The sequence below is a fragment of the Panthera tigris genome, chromosome X (assembly GCF_018350195.1).
Source record: "Panthera tigris isolate Pti1 chromosome X, P.tigris_Pti1_mat1.1, whole genome shotgun sequence".
NCBI classification, from domain to species: domain Eukaryota; kingdom Metazoa; phylum Chordata; class Mammalia; order Carnivora; family Felidae; genus Panthera; species Panthera tigris.
In genome coordinates, this window is record NC_056677.1 from 20702928 (window position 1) to 20725000 (window position 22073).

Here is a 22073-nt window from a genome sequence, read left to right on the forward strand (position 1 = left end):
TCACTCATATGTGGCATTTAAGAAACAAAAACAAGCAAAGAGGAAAAAAGAGAGAGATACAAGCTGAAAAACAGGCTCTTCATTATAAAGAACAAAGTGATGGTTACCAGAGGGGAGAGGGTGGAGTGATGGGGATTCAGGAGTGTACTTGTGATGAATACTGGGTGATATATGGAAGTGTTGAATCACTGTGTTGTACACCTAAAACTAATATAACACTACGTTAACCAATTGGAATTAAAATGAAAACATAAAAAGAAGTGAAACTGTAGGGGTGCCTGGCTGGTTCAGTCAGTGGAGTGTGTGGCTTTTGATCTTAGGGTTGTGAGTTTGAGCTCCACGTAAAATCTTTAAAAAAAAAAAAGTGAAAACGTAAAAGTGATGTTTTTAATGATCTTAGAGTTGGGAAGACTTTTTGAAACAACATAGTTCGGAATTCAAGAAGAGAAAATATCAGTAAATTTGACTACAAATTAATAAAAATTTCTGCAGGGCAAAAATTATACACGTACACACACAGATAACCTACTGTAAAGCCAAAAGAGAAATGATGAACTGGGGAAAATGTTTGCAACCCATGTAACAAAGGCCTAACTAATTTCCCTTACATAAAAAGTGCTCTTGCAAAAATCAATGAGAAGAAGACCAACAGCCTAGTATAAAAATAGGTAAAGCAGAGGAACAGGCAGCTCATAGAAAAAGAAATGTAAATGACTTATACACACAAGTAAAGATGCCCAAGCTTACTCTTAAGTACAGAAGCCCAAATGAATACCATTTTTCACCTATCAGAATGACAAAGATCCAAAAATTAAATAGTAGGTCATATAGGTGAGGGTGTGAGGAAAGGAATACTGGCACACACTGTTGATGGGCGTGAAAACTGGTATGGCCTCTTCTGACCACAATTTGACAATGCCTATCAATATTTGACATGAATGTGCCATTTGACTCATCAGTTCCGATTTGGGTATGTCTCCTTATAGATGTACAGTTACTTGCGGGTATTGTCAAAGGTCATGTACAAAGATATTCTTTGCAGTGTTACTGGTAATAGTGAAAGACTGAAAACAACCTAATTGTTGATCAGAAGAGGATTCATTGAGTTATTATGATCATACAGTAGAATTCTGCGCAGCTAATTAAAAGAACCTTGTAGGTCTATATGTACTTATAAAGTGTAATTTCCTCCACTTCTAAGTGAAACAAGTTTAAGAAGAGTATATATGATAAATTTCTACTTGTGTTTTTAAAAAGAAGGGGAGAGGGGCTGGCTCAGTACAGCATGGGATTCTTGATCTCGGGGTCGTGAGTTCAAGCCCCGGGTTGGATGTAGAGATTGCTTAATAGAAATTACTTAATAAATTTTTAAAAAGCAGAGAGAGTTCATGATATAACAAAAAAATTTTTACTTAACCCATTATATCCACAACATTGTTTTAATATATAATGAATGTTAAAAATATAGTATATTGCCTTTTTCAACTGTCTTTGGAATTTGCTTTATCTTTTACACTGGCACCACATCTCAATTTGGACTAGCCACATATCCAAGTATTCAGGAAGCACATATAGCTCCTGAGTCCTGTGTTAAGCAGAATAGGTGTAGACAGTAGAGGGTACTGGGCTATAATCTCAGAGACCCAGGTGGCCCTACAGCCAATTGCTGTGACAGTGTGCAAGGAATTCATTTTTTCCTGGGCCTCATTTTCTCCGATAGAGTATGAAGGATCAGACTAGAGTCTAAAGTCCCTTCCAACTTTGATACTTATAGTTCAAATATATTATTTCATAGTATTTACCAAAGTCAAAAATGTAGTTGTGTTTTCTTTCATAGACCCTGTTTTCACCACTCCTGAAATTCTGTTACTTTTGTAGGGACTCTTGTTATTGCTAGAGTAAGATTTCTTGTTTATTGGTTTCTTTAAAAGAAGAACGTTAACTCCACTGCCTGTGTGATGTCAACCAAGTAGAGTTGGTCAGTTCTTTCAGTAGAATTAAGTCAGGTTTGAGGCTTTGCTAATTCAGATGGTGTATGGAGAACTTGGAAAGAGTAGAAGAGAAAGTCATATCAACAGAGTCTAAAGAAAGAATAAATATTGAAGGAGAAAAGTTGAGAGACAAGTTTTTAAGGTACAGTTCTGTGTATAAAATTCATTCTTCAGAAGATAACAAGCAGTAGTTGTCTTTGAACAAGAGAGAAGGAGAATAATATGGACATTGGATCTCAGCCATGACTACACATTAGAATCGCTTTTTAAATTCCCGATGCCCATTCTGTACCTGAGAATGGTGGTTTTCAAAGCATGGTCCCCAGACTGCCAGCCGCAGTATCACCTGGGAGCTTGTTAGACACTCAAATTCTTGGGCCTTATCCGAAGACCTGCTGAATTGGAAACCCTGGGGTGGTGCCCAGCAGCCTGTGTTGTAATGCTCCCCTGGTAAATCCAATATTCAGTCAGAGCTGAGAATTGTAGAGCTAGAAGGTTTCCAGGGCAGCGGTAGCAGGTGGCTTTCATGTGGAGTGCCAGCTTTCATTCTGCATCGGCCATGGGCATGGACTTAGAGATGCCGTGCAATTTGCCTGCATTGCGGGGTTTGGGCACTTTATTGGCATTATAGGGACTTGGATGGATTATAGGATGGTGCATTTCACAAATAGAAGTCAAGTGTCTTATCCAGTCGGGAAAAAAAAAAGAAGAGACCGAGACAGAGAGAAAAGGGAATAAAAAAAGAAAAGGAAAAAAAAAAAAAAAAAAAAAACGAGCCGAAGCCACAAAAGGTTGGGGAGGGAAGGGAACAATATACTGGGTAAAATGTTACATGTGAAGAAATTCCAGCTAGAACACAAAATATTTCATTTATATATAAGGGTTTCTTAAAGAAGTTCAAGTGTCATGGGGATTTTAGGCCCACTTTATGATCTATCATCAGTTCTATTTGATCAAAAAGTACCGAAGGCTTGTTCAACCCTTTATCATTTGGCATTAAAGGATATATTTCCTCTTAACATTTAGACTTTTGATAGGAATGCGCTTAATACAGGTATGGTAAATTCAGAATGAACTAAACCAGAAAATAAAATATATTTTCCAAATGTAAAGAAGTTGTCACTGACTGAGAAGGAGTTAATGTGTCACATTCTTTTGATTTCCACTCCTCGGGAGAAATCACAGCATCTGTAGTTTTGGAGGCATGTTATATCGTGATTTCTCCAGGCTGAATCTTAGAGATCGGCCTGGGAATTTTCAGCCCTGACAAAGTAAGAATGGACCCATTAGAGGATCAGGTTCATTTGATTTTTCAAAAGTTAGGGGAAATATGCAGATCACTTCAGAGAGTCCTTCCGCTCTGCCTTGTCGTGAGGCAGATGAAGGAAGGCAGGCTGGGCTGTGTTGCGGGAGCATTTGGAGCTGCTTATTCTTTGAGATCTCGGCAGTGTATAACTTCCACAAGCCCTTTCTGTGTGTATTTTTTTCTCTTCCCAAAATATTCCATTTTACATGGGAAAGTCAATTTTGATAATTTCGAAAAGCTAGGCATTACAACAGAATTTGTTCCTCTTGGAAAAAACAAAAAACACAAAAAAACGCTCCTTTACCATGCAGTAGAACCTGCCAGTCGTACCTGGGTAAAAACAATTCTGATAGAACTTTTCCAATCATCACATTTATTATGGAAAAGATTAGCATACTGTTTGTGAGACCATGTTTATCTACTAAAAATATGATTTTGATTTTTGTATTAATTTCGTAGTGCTCAGTTTGTATTTTTAGCTTGTTTCATGAATTGGGCTCTGCGTATAAAGTGGTTTTCAGCACACTGGTAATATTGTTGAGTATCTTCCTCAAATAGCAAGCATGCATTTCAACAGCTTTTTGGACAGAACCGCAGTTAATACTTTATTTACAGGAAAAATGTACGGTTTTTAAAATTGTTAGTTTCTCATCTTCTGTTTTTGGCATTTACATTATGAAACTTCATCTCGGCATGTAGACTTACCTTGTACTGCCAAAAGGAAAGAAGTGGCTTTTCTGCAACGCTAAATAGTTTTGACTTTATTGTCTGCCTCAAAACAGCAGCTGATACCAGAAAAATGCCGTCTCATCATTGGGCCTGGGGTGTCCAAAAGAGGCAGGAACCAAATGACTGTAGCTCCCTGTCTGCCCTGGCCCTCTCCTCTTTTCTCTCCGTTTTCAGTGCCGTGAAGAGCAGGAGAACAATATTCTGCAATTAAGGATTCCATTAAGTTGAAGAAAAGAGCAAATGGGGGATGTTTGTTCTCCAAGCTGAAAAAATTTGTCTGGGTAGGGGGGAGAGGGGTAGTGGTATAGAGAGAGGTGGGTGGAGAGACGAAGTCAGGGCTGTTTGTTGAATATACTGTTAAGGACTGTTACCATCCTAATTAATCAAGTTAGAAATTACAGCTGTAGTCGGTTTCCCCCCAATTCTTGTTATCAATTTTCTTCTCTTTTGAGACAAAGCAAATATAAATTTTGTGTTCATTTGTCATTCGTTCTTTGACTTCAGCATCTCTGAAAATAACAATGTAGCACAAAAGCCCAGTATTTACCTAGTTGTAATGTGGGTTGCCATGGTGTTTTGCAAATTATTGCAATTATGTTCACCATGCGAGTCGCCCTTGGTAACTGGCGAAAAAACTGATAATCCTGTTTTGAACAAAAGGTCAAATTGCTGAATAGAAAGTCTTGATTAACTAAAAGATGTACAAAGTGGAATTATTTCCTACCATTCAGAAATAGTTCTTGATCGGGTTTGGGGGAGGGGGTGAGTAAGTACATCTGATTACTGAAGTACAAAGCATTGAAAGGATGTTGTCTTGAGCCTTTCATGTAGTCTTAATGGTGGCTTTTTTGTCAAATTTACCCATTTGCGGCATTGAAAGAGGCAGCTGCATTTAAGCTGGAGAGACGGTGCTTTTTCAAGGGTTCAGTGCAAGGAAAGTTCTCAGCAGTATCTGCAGTTTACTAGTAGCCCCTGGTCTATTAAAACTGATGTGCCGCATTTGAGCCCATTGCTCTCGGTACTTGTGAACCCCTCTGGCTGATGATCTAATAAAGTGCTCTTACTGGACAATCTCTGATCAGCTACTTAGAAAGGAGCTGGGGGAGGGGCGGGAGGGACCCCCTCACAGGCAGTCAGACTTGGTGTAGGCCAGACGAGACTCAAGCGAGTGGCCAAGCTGAAAGGTTTGTCCTGATGATAATCTGTGCTAAGCTGTGATCACAGTTTTTCTTCTGGAGGGAAATCTTAATTTTATTCAAAGTTGACTAAAAAATGAAGACTAGAAATGTCTTTTTGAAGTTCAAAAATCAATCTTTGTGGATTTGTTTCTTAAATTATGGGCATCTAGAAAATGTACGGTCTTACATTTAGGGAAAACCAAAAGTTTCCCAGGTTACAGCCAAAGGTCAAATGGATTTTATCTCTTCTGGATCTGCCAGAGCATCTGGGGGGAGTGAATTTCGAAGGCAGGGGGTCTCTTCTTTTTTTAATGGCCACCTGAAAAATCAGTTCTCAAAACTTTTGAGAGTGTGTGAAAGTGGCATGAAAGGAAAGCAAACCTTAACAAGTTTGTGGGTTTACATTCTACATCACCTAGCAACCCCCTGGCTCGGCCAGATCTCTTGTCTACCCTTAGTTCTGTTTACAGACTATTCAAACGGCCCTTCGAAACCATGAAAGATATTCAGTTTCATTAGTACCATTCTCAAGGAGAAAATAATTAAAGTTAAATGAACAAACATTGCCTGGTGATGGTTTGAACTCCATTCTGATTTTCAGATGCCCTTTGAGGCTCTTGCATAGATAGTTCAGTTTTACCATTTGTTGTTCAGTACCCAGAGGCAGGCATATCACATTAAACCATACCAATAAATTACTAGACTGCTAACAAACAAACAATAAAAATTACTTTTCGCTAGACTTCAGCAAAGAAAAACTCTGCTGATAATAAGGTTCTAGGCATGCCCACCTGTTTGATTTTTTTTTTTAATTTGATTCCTGTCCTAGATATCGTATGTACATTGAATAAAGGCAGCGGAGGGGGTGTGGGGAACAAAGCACCTCTGTTTAAAACGGATTTATAACCTACCTTCAGAGATCTAACATCATAACAAAAAGTATTCCGATGATAATCCATGGAAGGCTGTGTGCATTTTAGTGAGTGGCTTAGTTTCATAAATGATTCTACTACTACTAATCCATGCCCTGCCACTTTCTACTTAGGAACTGCTTATGTGCTTAAATTGACCTCTTTGTAAAATTTCTGAATTAGTAAAAAAAAAAAAAAAAAACAAAAAAAAACCACATTTTTTTAAAGGAAAAAAAACACATTTTTTCATGTGTTTTTTTTGTTTTGTTTTTTTTTTTGTTTTGTTTTTTTTTATTCTCATAAGCACGTTCCCTGAGAATTCATCTTGGTAACAGCCAAGCACATGAGACAGTTCAAAATATTTTTCACATGTATTAGTGATTTGATTATATTGAATGCTCTTGGCAAAACTTCTCTTCCTTCATTAATAACAGCTTTCTAATTATAAACGCAGTATGTGCTTGCTGTAGAAAATTCAGAAACTACAGAAACAAGAAAAACTACCTACAGCCAACCTACGATGACATTTTTGGGTAGTTCCTTCCAGTCTTTTTTTTTTTTTTCTTTCTGTGTGCATACTGATGAAACTAAGGCTTGAACTTGCTTTTGAGGTTTTATCTGTTAGTGTGTGTTCATATCAAAGGTGATTTTTCGTCATTATTGAAGACTTGAGAGGCAGGGGTGGACGTGCAAGTAATGAACAATGTTTCTTAGAGGATCCGTCACTATAATATTAATATAAGCAACAGAGTAGCCATTTTACCGTCTCATTCCACTCGATTCTCTCTCTCTCTTCCTTTTCCGTATTGAAATGTCTGTATTCCTTAACTGACACATCCATCTATAACCATTCATGGTGGAAAGTCGGACATTCGTCGCAGTTGGAATATTACATCCCCAAGTCACTTGTAGCTTCACATAGGGAGGGAAAAAAAAGTCTTTTATGCAAAGATTTCTAATACAGTAGAGATTAATGGAACGTGGAGAGGAAAATGCTTTCGGTTTCTCATATAAAGTGAAAGCAGGGCAGCCTGGAAATGTTGTATTCTTACTATTTGTATTTTGTTAGATCTCTAACATCCATAGTACATGGCTGGGTCGCATGAGCTCTTTGTGCTTTGTTGACAGTTGACAGACAAAGCAGAATTATTCCTGAAGCAAGGTACTGTGTACTTAGTTGTGACCTATTATAGCCTACGAATGTAGCTTGCTTTTGAGTTGGATGAATAGGGAGAGTATTTTAGAGAATAGGCTTGAATATACTAAGAGAGGTTTTAGCTGCCCACACAGAAAGATACATGTCTTCCATTGAACTCCCCCCCCCCATGTAATTTTCCTTATAAAATCATTTTAAGTATATTTTCCCTGGTTGCTTGCATGGAGACAATTTTAACTGTTCTAGTATTGTCCTACAGTGGTAAAATAAAATTGCTGGTAATTGTTGGCTTTCTCTGCTCACAGTATAGCGGGAGAAGATGGCTTGCATGGGGCTCTTTAATGTACCTCGGGGACATCTTCTGATGCTCAACCTCTGATTGCAAATTAAAATAACAAGGCCGTGGTATTGGATTTGATGTGAGGCAAAGCAGAGCAACTTGCTAATTTATCATGTAATACACAATTGCTGAGGTTGGAATTTGTGCACTTGTGGTGCTATTCTGTGTGTTTAAATGAGGACCACTGTTTGCATCTAACCTATCATAACAGCTTGGGAGTGCTCCATTATCCTTTCAGCAAACTGATGGCAGAGTCTGGTCTTCACACAAATGATAAGATCAATAAGTTTCAAATAACTTGGATGAAATGACATGTGACTGTTCATTTAAAGAGATGTCTTACTTTAAAAATCAATTTTGGTAATATTTAAAATTTTTCCATTGACAAGGCACTTTCCACTTCTGTTTTGTTTGATAATTTTGTTAAAAATATTTTTGTATTAACTTCAGTGAATAGTTTATATATGTATTTTTCCTGATTTGCTCTTTCATCTCCTACCATGGCACCTCTCTGAGACTTAATAATCACTCTTTGACAGGCCAGCATGCTGCAGTGTAGAAGATTTAACTTTAAAAGCAAAATTATGTTCCTGTTAAAACTTCCCCTGGAGATCTTAGGAAAATTTTCTCCCAGTTTTGGGTGCAAATGTGGGTCAGAAAGCAATTTGTTTTTTGATATTTCTGGAAATCCCAAATCACAACATGTCATTCTTGAAAAGCAGCTGTGGGCCCATACTGTGCACTGTCTGTAAGACCCATTTTATACTGGGGATAATTCTGTGACAGAAAAAAGTGACTGCAAGGGAGCCCCAGAACATTTATAAATGGTTTTGGGTGAAAAGCGGATCTGGTTCTCAAAGTGTGTAGAGTTTGGGTAGAGGAGCAGTTAATGGCTGTTATAGAAAAATAGTAATGATATGATGAACTGTGGAAGAGCACGTTTCCTGGCTGCTCTTCCTGCACTCCTGGAGAGCCACGACAATTTCAACTAAATCATACGTCAGTGCACTACTGGGGGGTGTTGTGTCTTGAAAATCTCTGAATCCTGAAATAAAGCAGAGACGCTTTCCTCTTCCCTCACCATCCATTCTGCCATCTACAACTTCAAATCTAGTACAGTTTTGCCAGGAAAGACCTGGAAAGTTCACTTGCATTGACTGCACAGTTCTGTTATTTTGCGATCACATTGAAAAGCACCTCCACCTAATCTAACCAGTTATCCATCATCATTGCTCTCTATTTTTGGTAACACCAGGTGGAAACCGACCAGAATCTTCCCTGCTTGGAATAATGCGTCTTCACCAGTGCATTGCCCCCTGTAGCCCAGCACTAATGTTCCCCAGTAGTGGAGGCGTGTGGAGGGTAATAATGATAGCTTACATTTAATGAACATTGTTGTGGGCTCTGAACAACTCTAATAGAGTAAATATTATTGCCTTGTGTTTTGTAGATGAGGAAACGGAGGCTCAGAGGAAAGTTCAGTGACTTATGTAAAATTACCCCATAATAACTGGGTGGGGAGAAGCTGTGTTCAAGTGCACTTTTTCATAATTTCGTTTCTGCATTCTTCATTGAGTGTGAACCTTTGCACAAAGGGGAGGACACTACCAGATCCACAGTGGGTCATCCCCTGGGCCTGAGTTTCCAGTTAAGGAAGTAAAATAAGATTGTTCAGAGACAGTACAGAGCATTGTATGCTCAGTGGCACCAGGATAGAGGGAGAAGTTTCTGGAGGGTGGGGAAGTTTCACAGAAGAGTGGAAGTAATGCTCAAGGAATGGCCATTTTAGGCAGAGATTCTATAGCGTAAGCCAAGGCAAGGAGTTGGTAGTAGGCAAAATGTGGTGGGGGCGGTGAGTAAACCAATTCAGTGGGGCGAAGGGTTTGGGTAAGGGAATGTGAGAAAGGGGGATGGGATGAGGCTGGAAGAACTTGAAAGCCAGGCCAAAGCATACCTTCTCTATGGAAGGCTTACCACTGGAGGGGAGGGAGTGGAGGGCCCTTGGGAAGCTGCGCTCGGCAAGTCTTTACACTGGATGTGGGAGAGAGTGGGGTTGGGGAAACCAGGTAGGAGGCTATTAGAGTAGATCCACCTTGAGGTCTGGGCTTTGGCGGAGTTGACGACAATGGGATTGCAAGGCCAGTGGACAGATTTGGTGACTGATTGGAAGAGGGAGGAGAAGGACCCACCATATATTTGATTCAAAGGTGTGAGAACGATGCATTTTTTTTTCTCCTGGGAATTTTAGGCCCTTATTATTTTCTATACGTTTGCTCCCGTGTATTATTTTATTGCTTCTGTTCATTCATTTATTCAAGACTTTTTTTTTTTGAGCGCCTCCTCTGTGCTACCCATCCAGGTCTGGATGATTTCTCTGTGTGCATCCTTCTAAAAATACAAATGTACACAAGTGAATAAGTTTGTGTTTAAGGTGCAGCTACCAGGAACGCCTCAGTTACAAGTGGAAATCGATCCCTTTTTAGCATGTGCAGACAGAAACCATTTTAGTTGAGACCTCAGAAATATAATTTAGCAATCAGAACCAATCAGCATTTGACACAGTTTCGTACACAATGATTTCAAGGAATTATTGATGCTGAAACTAAAGTAACAGGTGACAGATCTTTGCGTATTTTGGTAAAGGTTTATTTTGCTGTTGGACAGGCTGGCTTCACCTCTTTTGAACCCCCTACTTATAAATGTGGTTGAAGTAGGCATCTGAAAACTTAATGACCTTATTCCTGTTGGTTGTGACAGTTTGGCATTTACGTGTGGCATTGCATAATAAAATGACATATTTTGTTGGCAGGCTTCCTTAGGGTGGTTCTGGGGATTTTCATAAAAACCAGCCCTTTTTAGAGGTTGCACTTACAAAGGAGTATACTTCATTAAATTTTTTGGCCGTTGACTTGGCAATGTAACTTTGGGCTGTAAGTTTTTTCCCATCATGGGAAATGAAAATAAGCTCAGTTTTGTGTTTGTGAGCGATGCTTCAAAGTGAATTTATTCAATGCTAGTTACTTGCATTTGGTTTGTTTTTTATCACCCATTAAGGGCATAATTCAATATGAAATCTTGTAACTAAGACTGGCCCCATCATAGAATATTTTCAAAGGCTCGGCCTCCTTAATTTTAACAACACAGATGTTTCTTTCAAGGTAGATCCAGCGTAGTCCATTAATATTTGCTGGGGGAACAAAGGGTTAACCAAAATGTACTTGACAAAGTCAAATGGAAGCAAAGCATGTATTGAATATGATTAAGGTCTGTTTCCCCCACAGACGAGTTTTGTTTAAAATAAACCATGACCAGAAGCTTAATTATCAAAATAAAACAAGAAGAATCAAGAGTTACAGGCTCCTAATACTGTTTTGCAGCCCTAGTTCCCTTCACACAGTTATCAGCATGTGTGATTTCCATGCATAATAGCACTAGTTATTGTTGTCATTTGTAAAGGGAGATTAACAGATAGTAAGTACAAACAAACCCAAATAAGTACTGAATAGAGAGGTGACAAAGAAGAAAAGACCTCTTTAATGTTAATTATAACTGGTAGGAAGTCTAGACAAATTATATTATCTGTTTTCTATATGATTTGGAAGGACATTTAGTTAGTAACTGTGTCAGAGATAGAGTTAGGTGTTTGCTTTAGAAACAGGTGAGGTGACAATTTAGCATCTCCCTAGTTGGCAGCTTTCTAGTGAGTCATGAAGTTCTAGCAAATTGACGGAATCAAGTTTCTAAAACATCTGATGAGAACTTGAGCTTTTTGAATGGTATCTTTTAAAAATTAAAGAGTAATTTTAACTTCCAGGTTCTATCCCAATAATTAGTAACTTATTGTCTCAAAACACGATCGTTGTTTCCTGTCTGCTTGCTTTTCTAAAATTGTGTTCACAACTGTGGTTGGCATTATTAGCTGGTACCTATTCCAAAGCGTGTAAAGCCTCAGACAGCAACTATAATGTAGCAAAGCCAAATGAACGATAAAGGACTAGTCGAGTCCTGCATTTTTCATACATGGTCTGCTTGAATTCTACTGTTTCCTTTATTAATGTGCCTAAACAGGTACTTTGGGAAACAGCTGGTCTTGCCGTTAGTATTTTATAGGCTTCATTTAAAATTTAATACCTGCTGCGGTCGGCACCACTTACCTCCTTCTGTGTCCCCCATGCCCAGGACAAGCTACACAAACCAAAGTGTCTGCTTTCCTTAATTCTGAGGGGCCATCGATTGTGAACTACACTCTTGACTTCACAGTGTTTTTGAAGGAAATGTAAATATGTCATTCAGTGTACATGTCATTTGTCAATGCACCTGAGTTTCAGGAATATTAAAATGTGGCCTCAAATCCAGAAAGTGTAGCTATAGGCCCTAGTATATGCCCTAAGAATTAGAACAAATAGTTGCCTGTGACTCAGAAGCATGGTAGTAGTTTGTCTCAGATAGGTAGGATCCACACGACTCCATCCCTTTTCCGTGTTGTTGGGCATTTATGGTTGGTACCGTACAACTTAGTTCTTAAAGCCAAACCATACTGAGTTGCTTTTCATCTTTGTGTGTGTGAACCTCGCTTTCTTATTTAGGTTGTCATTTCCTAAAACTCTCTACCTGGTGCTTCTTTGGCTACTCCCTATACTATTTAATGTAATTTTGGACACATATTAAAGGTTTTATAAGGACTCCTTGAGATCCTCTGTCTGAAGAGTTTAAATATTAAAATAGTTCGGCGTATTGATTGAAGATAGGAATGAAGTTCCTTATGAATGTATTGACTAGATGAATTTTATCATCTTCAAAGGTAGTACATTTTTTTTTACTCAAAATATTCTAGAGTATACTTTCTTTGGCTGTAAAACCCATAACTGGAACTGAAGTGATTTTGGGTGCTCTCTCTTGAGTCTGGTTGTAGTTTCTTCCAAGAAGAACCTATTCTCAGGAATGAGGTCACACGGCACAACAATGAGTGGGGACATCCTGCAGGTTTGGATTAAAGCCACGTGGCACTGTTAAGTGGCAGGTGAAGGTCCCTGATGTAATTAAGCAACATTTGTGTGTATACTGCTCTTATCTAGGGGGGGAAAGACCATTGGTCATTCTAGAAATGGGGAACGGGGTTAAACATGTCATTGATTCTTTTCTTTATCACATCACTCATAGCTCTCTGGCCTTCATTCTTTTCCACATGTTGTTCCCTCTGCCTCAGTGGCCTTTCCCGCTTTCTCCACCTACCAAACTTCTACTCACTCTTCAAGACCATCTCAAAAGTTTTGCCTCTCCAGATACTCCAAGGTGCAAAGACAGTCGGGTCCCAATTTGCCGCTGCCTTGGTGGGAACACCACGCCACAGGGGAATGCGCCTGTTCACCTTTATACCGCAGCCCTTCAGCCTGCTTTGCTTAGCCTTCCTATGCCCAACACACTGAGCACTAAAGCCACAGATCCTGGGGCCTTCCTAAGAGCACCTGAACTTTGCTCCTCCCCCTTGTGCGGTTTTGTCTTCCTCATTCAACAGATATGTTTTCTAGCAATCACAATACTACTTTAAGATAACAGGCGTGTTGTTGCCACACTTCTAGGAAAAAAATTCGAACAAGGGCAGCAGGAGAGGGTAACTGAAGAAGGAAATTGAGAAGAAAGTCTAAAGCCCAGTGCAATGGGCAATGACTAATTCAGACCCCTGGGAAAGAGTGTTCAGTTGAGATTGTCCTTGAAAACATTGCAGTCAGTTTTATGCCTCCAGAGAATGTGTGTAGAAGAATCTGCTTTAATTTTAAATAATTGCTTACTTTAAGTGTTTCTTTGATGCCAGGTACAGCTCTCAGCATGCTAAGTGTATTATATTACATCATGACAACTTGTAAAGTAGGTACTGTTGTTGGACCTACTTTACAGAGAAGGAAGCTGAACACAGCATTTAAGCCACTAGCCAGTGGTCAGTCAGCTGTTGGGAAAGTCATTCATTTCTACATGGTATACTCTTTCCTTTGGTAACAGTCTTTACTAGTGCCCAAAAGTCCCATCAGTTTGCATTCTGTGTGTAATCATGTAAGCTTTTACTGGGAGGCTTTGCTGTAAGCATGCGTCGGGGGTAGATATTAAGAAGAAGGGAAGAATATTTCCCGGGATTTTTTTTTTTTTTTAAACTTGACGCGTTTCCTAACTGTTAAGGTTGGGGCATAGGTCTAAGCGACATGCCAGGGAAGAAAGGTAAGGAACTATTTCAGAATCTCTAAGGAAGGTTTGAGCGAAAGGAATCTGTCTTGATAACGAAGGAGGTTTTTACTTGCATTTGTTTGATGGTGGTGATAAGACTCCACTGTTCTGTTTTCCGCTCTCCAGGGCTGGTTGATGTGTGAGGAGCCAGCGTGTCGAAATCGAACTCGGCGCCTTCCCCTTCAGTTCTCCCGAAATGGGCCTCTTTGCCAAGTCTGCATGAAAGCTACGCTTCGGCCAGAGGTAACAGTCACTTGATGCTAAAGAGCTGTGTAGACGGGTTGGGGGTCTGTGTTCGCCTGCTCTGGGAGGGCACATGTGTGCTATTTGCTCTCTGAAGACACCCTACTACCACACGCATGTATTTTTAAAAATTCCGACTTCAGAGAGATAAATGCTTGATTTTTTTCACCTCATGAACAAGACTATATTTATATCTAAAAGAGAAACTGACTAGTTCTCATAGGAATCACTCCGATTTCCTTGGTTGCCACTTCATAATTACACAGAAGAAACTGCTTTTGCAGAAACCGTCGTTCTCTTTGGATTAGGTCTGAACCCCTTTTGTAATGGCCACAAAACCTCCCACACCTGCGCCCTTCAGGGTTCATTGCATTTGTGTGGGATTCCGTTGTTTTTAAGGGACAGGGTAGATGAGCAGCTCTCCAGCTCTTTCTCTACCTCAGTACGTACACCTGAGGGAGGAGGTCGGCTATCATTTGTGATTTCCAAGTAAGGAGCACATAGTCTGGAAACCGCTCGTAATGAAGATGCTTTCCTTCTGTTGCCCCCTTGGAGCATCAGCAATCCAAGTGGCATTTCACAAACTGTAGGGAAAGGAATATTTGAAGGTCTTCCTTGCAGAGAGGGTTTCGTGATCAGGTACATCTAGCAAACTCTGGGCTAGCCAGAGTTAAACAAGCTTATTGCAGATTGTCTGAGAACCTGTAATGTGATAATGTGCAATCAACCTCACCAATAAAGGACTGTAATGTGCCTCACTTTCCAAATTTGGCCTAAGGATTTGTAAGGATTTTGGTGAGAAGAAAGTGGGAATAGGGAACCTGTTACTACTACTTCTTTTTTTTTTTTTTTTTTTAACACAGAAGCAGAATTCTGTGATCAAGTTGTAACTTCAGATCTTTTCACTGAAAAGAGTTGATACAAAGGGTAGTTTTAGGAAAATATTTTAAAGTTCTCATGGCTTTTAATTTTAAGATAACAGATCACTTCACAAAATTTGGCGAGAAGTCGGTAACTACAAATGGCTACTACCATCGTATGCTGCCTTGTTCTTTTGCGTTGCCGTTAATGTTTTGTTTTTTTTTACATGCTTTCGGTCATGATGAAAATAGGATTTTGTATCACGTTTATCTTTTGTCAAGCCTCTGTCTGTGTTGCTACATCATTTTCAGTACCAAAACCAAATTCAACCATTTCTCCTGTTGGGCATTTTAGGCTACCTTCACTCTCTTTATTAGAAAATTGTGATAACTCTTTTCCTGCTTACATTATTTTTGTTGTTATTTGAAATGTCTTTTGAGGACAAATTCTTACCGACAGTGTATATCAAAGTGCCTAAATACAATATGGTCATGATTCATTTTGCCACACTGCTTTCCTAATGGGTTGTCCCAATTTAAATGGTAGCCAGTACTTGATGAGTGTACCAGTTTCACCACTGCCTTTGTAGCATTTGGGTGTTGTCATTATTTTTAATTTGGTAAGTATAACTGTTCCTTGCCTTATTTTGTATATCTTTGATAATTAGCAAAATAGAATATAATTTTTTACCAAAACTATGGAACACGTAGTGAGGATTAGTTGTTGTGCTAAGTCGGTCTCGTCCCACCCAGCACTTGGATTAGCAGCTGCAGGAAGAGAAAAAAAGTATATATGTAGTGTGACTCATCACTCCACTTGTAGACTCCAGAGGCATCGCCTTGCTTCGTGAACCATTGTTGCCTTTGAGACCTTTTAAACAGCTAGCTCATCAAGTCAAGTTCAATGAAAATTGAATTACTTCTTAGAAAGTCAGCTGATTTTATGATTCCATTCTTGGTGAGAGAAAGTAAAAGGAGAACAGATAGCTAGTAGATTGGTAACCTTCCAGTTAACGATGATGTTATTGATAGTTAGGTTATCATTTCTCATGTAGTATCTTTTTTAAAAATGAATGAGCCAACACAGGCATTTTGAAGTACTTTTTTCCCCCCTTCCTATCCTTGACCTTAAAGTGGTAACATTTTAGGCAGGCATTTACCAAGGTTATCAGCTACTCTTGCCAGGGAGGACCTTTCATGGCATAGGGTCATATTGCATGGGTCATATTCCTGCTCAGAACATGACCCTTTGGGATACCTGGAAGTTCAGCACATCCTGGTTGGTGGTACTCTCTGTAGCTAATCCTCACAGGGACGGACTTTGACAGTGGGCCTGAGCCCGAGCCTACTCTTAGGCATTCCATTTGGAGTTGCTAGTGATGAGTTGAGCATTTCTTAATTCTCTTTATGAGGTTCCTGGGCTTTCCTAGTAAAAGGAAAAAGCTGTATCTTTCCAGAGACCATTCCAAAGAAGCTCCAAAATCAGTGGTAGAATGGACAGGATCATTGTACTTACTCTAGCGTTTTCTAAAGTGTCTATTTTGCAGGATTATGCTTGTCTGATCCTTTAGTTCTAGGGTGCTGTGTCTCAATCATACATTACTTTCATTTAATAATTATTTATTGAGGGGTACCTGGGTGGTTCAGTTGGTTAAGCATCCAGCTCTTGACTTCAGCTCAGGTGATGATCTCACGGTTCATGAGTTCGAGTCCTACATCAGGCTCTGTGCTGACAGCACAGAGCTTGCTTGGGATCCTCTGTCTCCATCTCTCTCTGCCCCTCCCCTGCTCACTTGCATACTCTCTGTCTCTCTGTCTCTCTCTCTCTCTCTCTCTCTCTCTCTCTCTGTCTCTGTCTCTCTCTCTCTCTCTCTCTCTCTCTCTCTCTGAAAAATAAACACTTAAAAAATAATCATTTATTGAATACCTGTTACATCCTATGCACTCTGCTTAGGGCTAGGGACAGAACAATTAACAGGACATTTCCTTATTTATAAAGCTGGTTTCACATTATGTAGATTATATAAAATTGATATCTGTGGTCAAAAATAGGCATTTGTAAATATCTGGACAGAAGCACCAGAGTTTTGTGATGCTGGACTAGGTAGGGGCTTTAAATACGTTGTTCAGCTTTGATGGGAAAGCCAGTCTAGTCCCTACATAATAAATCTACTCTCATTTGGTCCTGGGTTGCATTTGGCTTGAGTACTTTACAGGATTGACTTGGTATGAAAGCTGGCTCTTCTTCTGACTCCTATTACCAGGGGGACTCGAACTCACGAACCGCAAGATCATGACCTGAACCAAAGTCAGTAGCCCAACTGACTGAGCTATCCAGGTGCCCTGTTCTCAGGGTTTTAGATGTATCTCTCTTCTCAGATAACTTTAGGGGGAAAAAAAATCACTGAAGTTTTTTTTTTTTACGTTGATAAGAATTTAACAGTATCCAAATTGCTGATTATTAAAAATACATTCTCGGGGCTCCTGCGTGGCTCAGTCAGTTGAGTGTCCAACTTCGTCTAAGGTCATGGTCTCACAGTTTCTGAGTTTGAACCCCACATCGGGCTCATTACTATTAGTCTGCCAGTGCAGAGCCCATTTCAGATCCTCTGTCCCCCTCTCTCTGCCCCTCCCCTGCTTGTGCTCTCCCAAAAATAAATAAATATTTTAAAAAATTTAAAAATATATTCTCTGGGTATTCTCTGTTACATAGAAAGTCCACATAAATACAGGACTGAAAACCTCGATATATACAAAAGTTCCTAAGTCAAAAGAACCCTCTTTCACACTGGAGGTAGAGACAAGACTTTGCCAAGTTCGAGAGTAAATATTTTAATATGTTTTTATTTCAAGGACATGGTTTTGACTGCTTAAGACGGTCAAATCTGTCTGGCTGTGAGATGAACCCACAGGGAATTCTGTATCATGTAATTCACCAAAACCAGAGGTTTAGTTTGTTTTGTTTGGTTTGCAGTATAGAGCTAAGATTTCAAACTAAATTAAACTTTTACTCACAAACATTTCTCTTCCTGATGTGGAGATGAGAAGGCATCTAAATGTGATTCCCTAGGCCGTGACAGAAATCACTGGGAAAGGTGCACAACCCCTGGTGTAAGGCATTGTGGTAGATCCCTCTAATCACTTGTTTACCAACTAAATTTCTTGAAGGCCACTTACAAGGAAAGCAGTAGAATAACTTCTGGTTCTACTTCAAGATACCTTTAGTGTTTCTCACGTTATCCTCAGTTGTAAAATTGTGAAGATCTTTTATAATGGAAAGTGTATGCCACACAGGGCTCTGGCCTTCAAAGAAGAAGAAGGGTAATAATGAACTTGCAGCCATTGTGTGTTACAGTTTGAAAATGGCTGAGATTGAACAAATTGTTGATTTGATAAGTAGATTAGGGACAGTGAGAATGTTGCCAGGCTACCTGCAACAGTGTCTTATTTCTGCATAAAAAGAAAGCATGAAAATAACTGTGGTCTCTTAGGACAGTACTTATGAGTTCTGCAGGAAGAGAACCTTACGGCTCTGATAAAAAAAAGTCTTAAACATCTATACCTAGTCCTCGGTTACGCTCTAGGAGAACATGGATTTTTACCATGAAGAGTCTTTTGGACTTGTCCGTTGTGATTTTGATCTACATGTTTGCTGATGCAGAGTTCACTAAATTCTACATACAGCTTCTCTTACCATGAAGCAGATGCTAGCCTTCTTTTTCAATATATTTTTTTCATCAAGGTGAAATTCACATAACAAAATTAACCATTTTAAAGTGAATAATGCATTGGCATTTAGTACACTCATAAATGTTGTAAGACCACCATTTCTATCTAGTTCCAAAATGTTTTCATCACCCTAAAAGAAAACCCTGTGCCATGTAAACAGTTTACCCCATTCCTTCCCTTCTTCCAGTCCCTCGGAACCACTAATCTGCTTTACGTCTCTATAGATTTACCTATTCTGGATATTTCATATACATGGAGTCATAGAATATGTGACCTTCAGTGTCTAGCTTCTTTCACCTAGCATGTTTCCGAGGTTCACCTGTGTTGTAACCTGTGTCAGTACTTCATTCTTTTTTATGGCCAAATAATACTCTGTTAAATAGATACACCACAGTGTGTTTATCTATTCACCTATCCGTGCACATCTGGATTGCTTTTTTCAATATACTTTAAAGTTTATTTTATTTTCATTTGCTAGACAGATCTTACGTTTGACCTAGATTTGTGTTCTGTGGCTCTGTTGGTCCTAGTTCAGCTGAGTGGTACTGCATAAGGCTACGCTGGTCCTTTCCTCTCTTCCTGTGTTTGATAAGCACTTGCCCAGCACCAGCTCTGCCTGCTTTGAGAACTTTTTAGATATTTGAATTTAGGTAATTATTTAGAGTTTGTATCCCAGCCCTTCAATTGCTGTCACTAGCACTAGTGTGGAGCACAATAAACCTGCTGCTACTGACTTTTCTAGGTAGTAAATATCTATGAAGTCAATTTAAGGTTGCCTTGACTCTGTTGGCACCCATATTCACAGTGTCAATTCCTTTTGATCATTCCCTATACTAAACACGTAATTTTTTTTTTTTTTTTTTTTGTACACGCAATTGCCAAGCCGTGCTTTCCCGGGTTTTCCAAGTGGTTTATTTAGACCTGTGTGTACGACTCCATTAGTAGTGTATTAGTTTCCTAGGGCCGCTGTAGTAAAGTACCTCAAAGTAGGTGGCTTAAAACAAGAGAAATTTATTGTTTCAGAGCTCTGGAAGCTAACTAGAAGTCGGAAATCCAAGTGTCAGCTGGGCTTTTCCCCCCTAAAATCGGTAGGGAAGAATCATTCCTTGCCTCCTCTAGCTTCTAGGAATCCTCGGTGTTCGTTGGTCTGGGCCTATAGGCGCGACAGTGCAGTCTGTGCTTCCGTAGTCACGTGGCCATCTTCTCCTGGCGTGTTTCTCTTTGCTTCTTCCTGTAACAGACACCAATCCTATTGGTTTAGGGACTGCGCTAATCCAGTGTGATCTCACCTTAATTTGATATTCTGTGCCAAGACCCTATTTCCAAATAAGACCACTTTCACAGGTACTGGGGTTTAGGACTTCAACATATCCTTTTAGGGACCCAATTCAATCCATAACAACTCAGAGTTATACTGTGTTTAACAAAACGGAAACCAAAAGTAATGGTAGCTTAACCAGAGTAAACATTTAATTCACTATGACTCTTTCATTTTTTATCACATGACAGAAATTCAGGTGTGGGCATTCCAGGATTGTGATGGTGGCTCCTTGGGACCATCAGATGCCCAGGTACCTCCTGCACTTCTGTATCACCAGCAGTGCCAGGCTTTTATCTTCAAGGTCACAGTGTGGTCTGAGGTGGCTGCTCACGTTCCTTCAAGCCATCAAGGGCTAGAAGACAGAGAAAAGGTTGAAGGGTCAAAAAGATACACCTCCCAACCAAGTCAGTTCTTTGAGCGGCCTTTCCGGAAGTACCAACCGACACTCGTGCTTACATTTCGGGGACCAGAAATTCGTCACATGGAGATAATCGCTTATTTTGTTACTGAAGAAAAAGAGTAGACTGGACATTGGGGGCCAACCAGCATTCTCTGTGACCGAGACCATCACTTGTTGCCTGGCTTTGCCCAGCCCGTCACTGTCCCATTGCGGACATTTTGGATCCTGATTCTGCCATGCGCCAGCCTCTTGGCCTCTACCCATCTGATCCTATGATTGGCCTTCCCTCTTTTATCTTCTCCAAAATATTGGCGTGCATGTATGCATGTACCTGTGGATAGATGCCTTCATCCAGGTGGACTCTGCTCCATTTTACTCAGCACCCTTTGTGTAGGACTGTTCCACCAGTTGCTAATTTCCTTGGCTTCTGGCTTCCCCTTCTCCACAAGGGGTTTCACCCCAGGAGAAAACCACAGCATTACTGATCCGATGCTGATGGTCTCATGGCTTTGTAACTATTTTGGCCCCTGGAATGAGAAATCATGGTGTCTTTCTCCTTTGACAATCTGCAGTTTAAAGCAGTATGTTTAAGAATGTGCTTGCTTTCACTCATTCTCTACCAGAAGCCATGTGCTTAAGGAGAGAGTCGTACAATTTTTTTTAATAGAGTTCTTGCAGTTGGTCAGGAGAGAGTGTGTAAAACTCTACATCATGATCCTGACTAAAGAGTCTTGAGTAAGTGTGGGAACCATAAGACAGGCCCATAATAATAAATCATAAAATGTGATACGACTTGCTGATAAATATTAACTAATTATAACTACAAACATAATTATTAAACCCTGGACCTAAAAGAAATAAGAGGTGACCTAGTAGTGAAAATTATGTACAGAGTTTCTAATCACTGTAGTGGAAAAACAGGAATTCACAAAGAAACCGGGAGACACAGGCCCTACCTTTCATAGACCTCTATTCCAATGGAGAAGGTGAGGAAATAGAAACTCTCCACGTTTCAGTGACCTGAGGGAGAAAGAGGCGGCCACAGCTTTGTGACCGTGGCCCTCCCTAATCAGCAAGGGAGCAACAGTAATGGGGAGTTGAGTGCTCATCGTTAGACTAGAGCAGTGCTTCTCAGCTGGGCTGGTTTTGTCCCACATGGGACTTTTTGATTGTCACGCTGGAAGTGGCATGGTGAGTGTAGCTAGCCTCTAGTGGGTGGAGGCCGCGGATGCTGCCACATAGTCCAGTGCACAGGACAGCCCCACGACAAAGAACCATCCAGCCTCAGATGTCCGTAGCGCCAAGGTTGAGAACCCAGGGACTGGTGCATCACGTGGCTCTAGCCCAGATCCCTTGGAAGTGGAATTTCAAGTCAGAGAGAAAAGGACATGTTTTGGAGCGAAGCAGACACGTTCTGTAGCGGCAGCTGTGATAGGCTGGGCACAGAGGGTGAACAATATGTGGATTTTCAGGGCCGTTAAAGAGAATAGGGGGCAAGGCATCTAACAGATGAAAACAGTTGCAAAATAGGACCAACTAATGCCCAGAGGCCAAGGCTTTAATGGGCCACACGGGCATTTGCCAGGTTAGAAAGGCCAGAGTAGGAAGCCTAGTTTAAGCGTGAGGTGCCTGGTGTGCCCTTGACGAGGTGAGGAAGGGTTGATGATCGCATTTTGGAGCTGTGTCGGAATTC

General features: G+C 40.1%; 1 protein-coding gene across 2 annotated transcripts in view; it reads left to right on the plus strand.

Moving 5' to 3' along the window:
* Positions 1–22073, plus strand: part of POLA1 (DNA polymerase alpha 1, catalytic subunit) — a 300131-nt gene that overhangs the window by 179433 nt on the left and 98625 nt on the right. For both annotated transcript variants that reach the window (XM_007087856.3, XM_042974042.1), the window contains exon 35: positions 13954–14070. In XM_007087856.3, coding sequence (XP_007087918.2) covers positions 13954–14070 — 117 coding nt within the window. The remainder of the gene's footprint in view (positions 1–13953; positions 14071–22073) is intronic.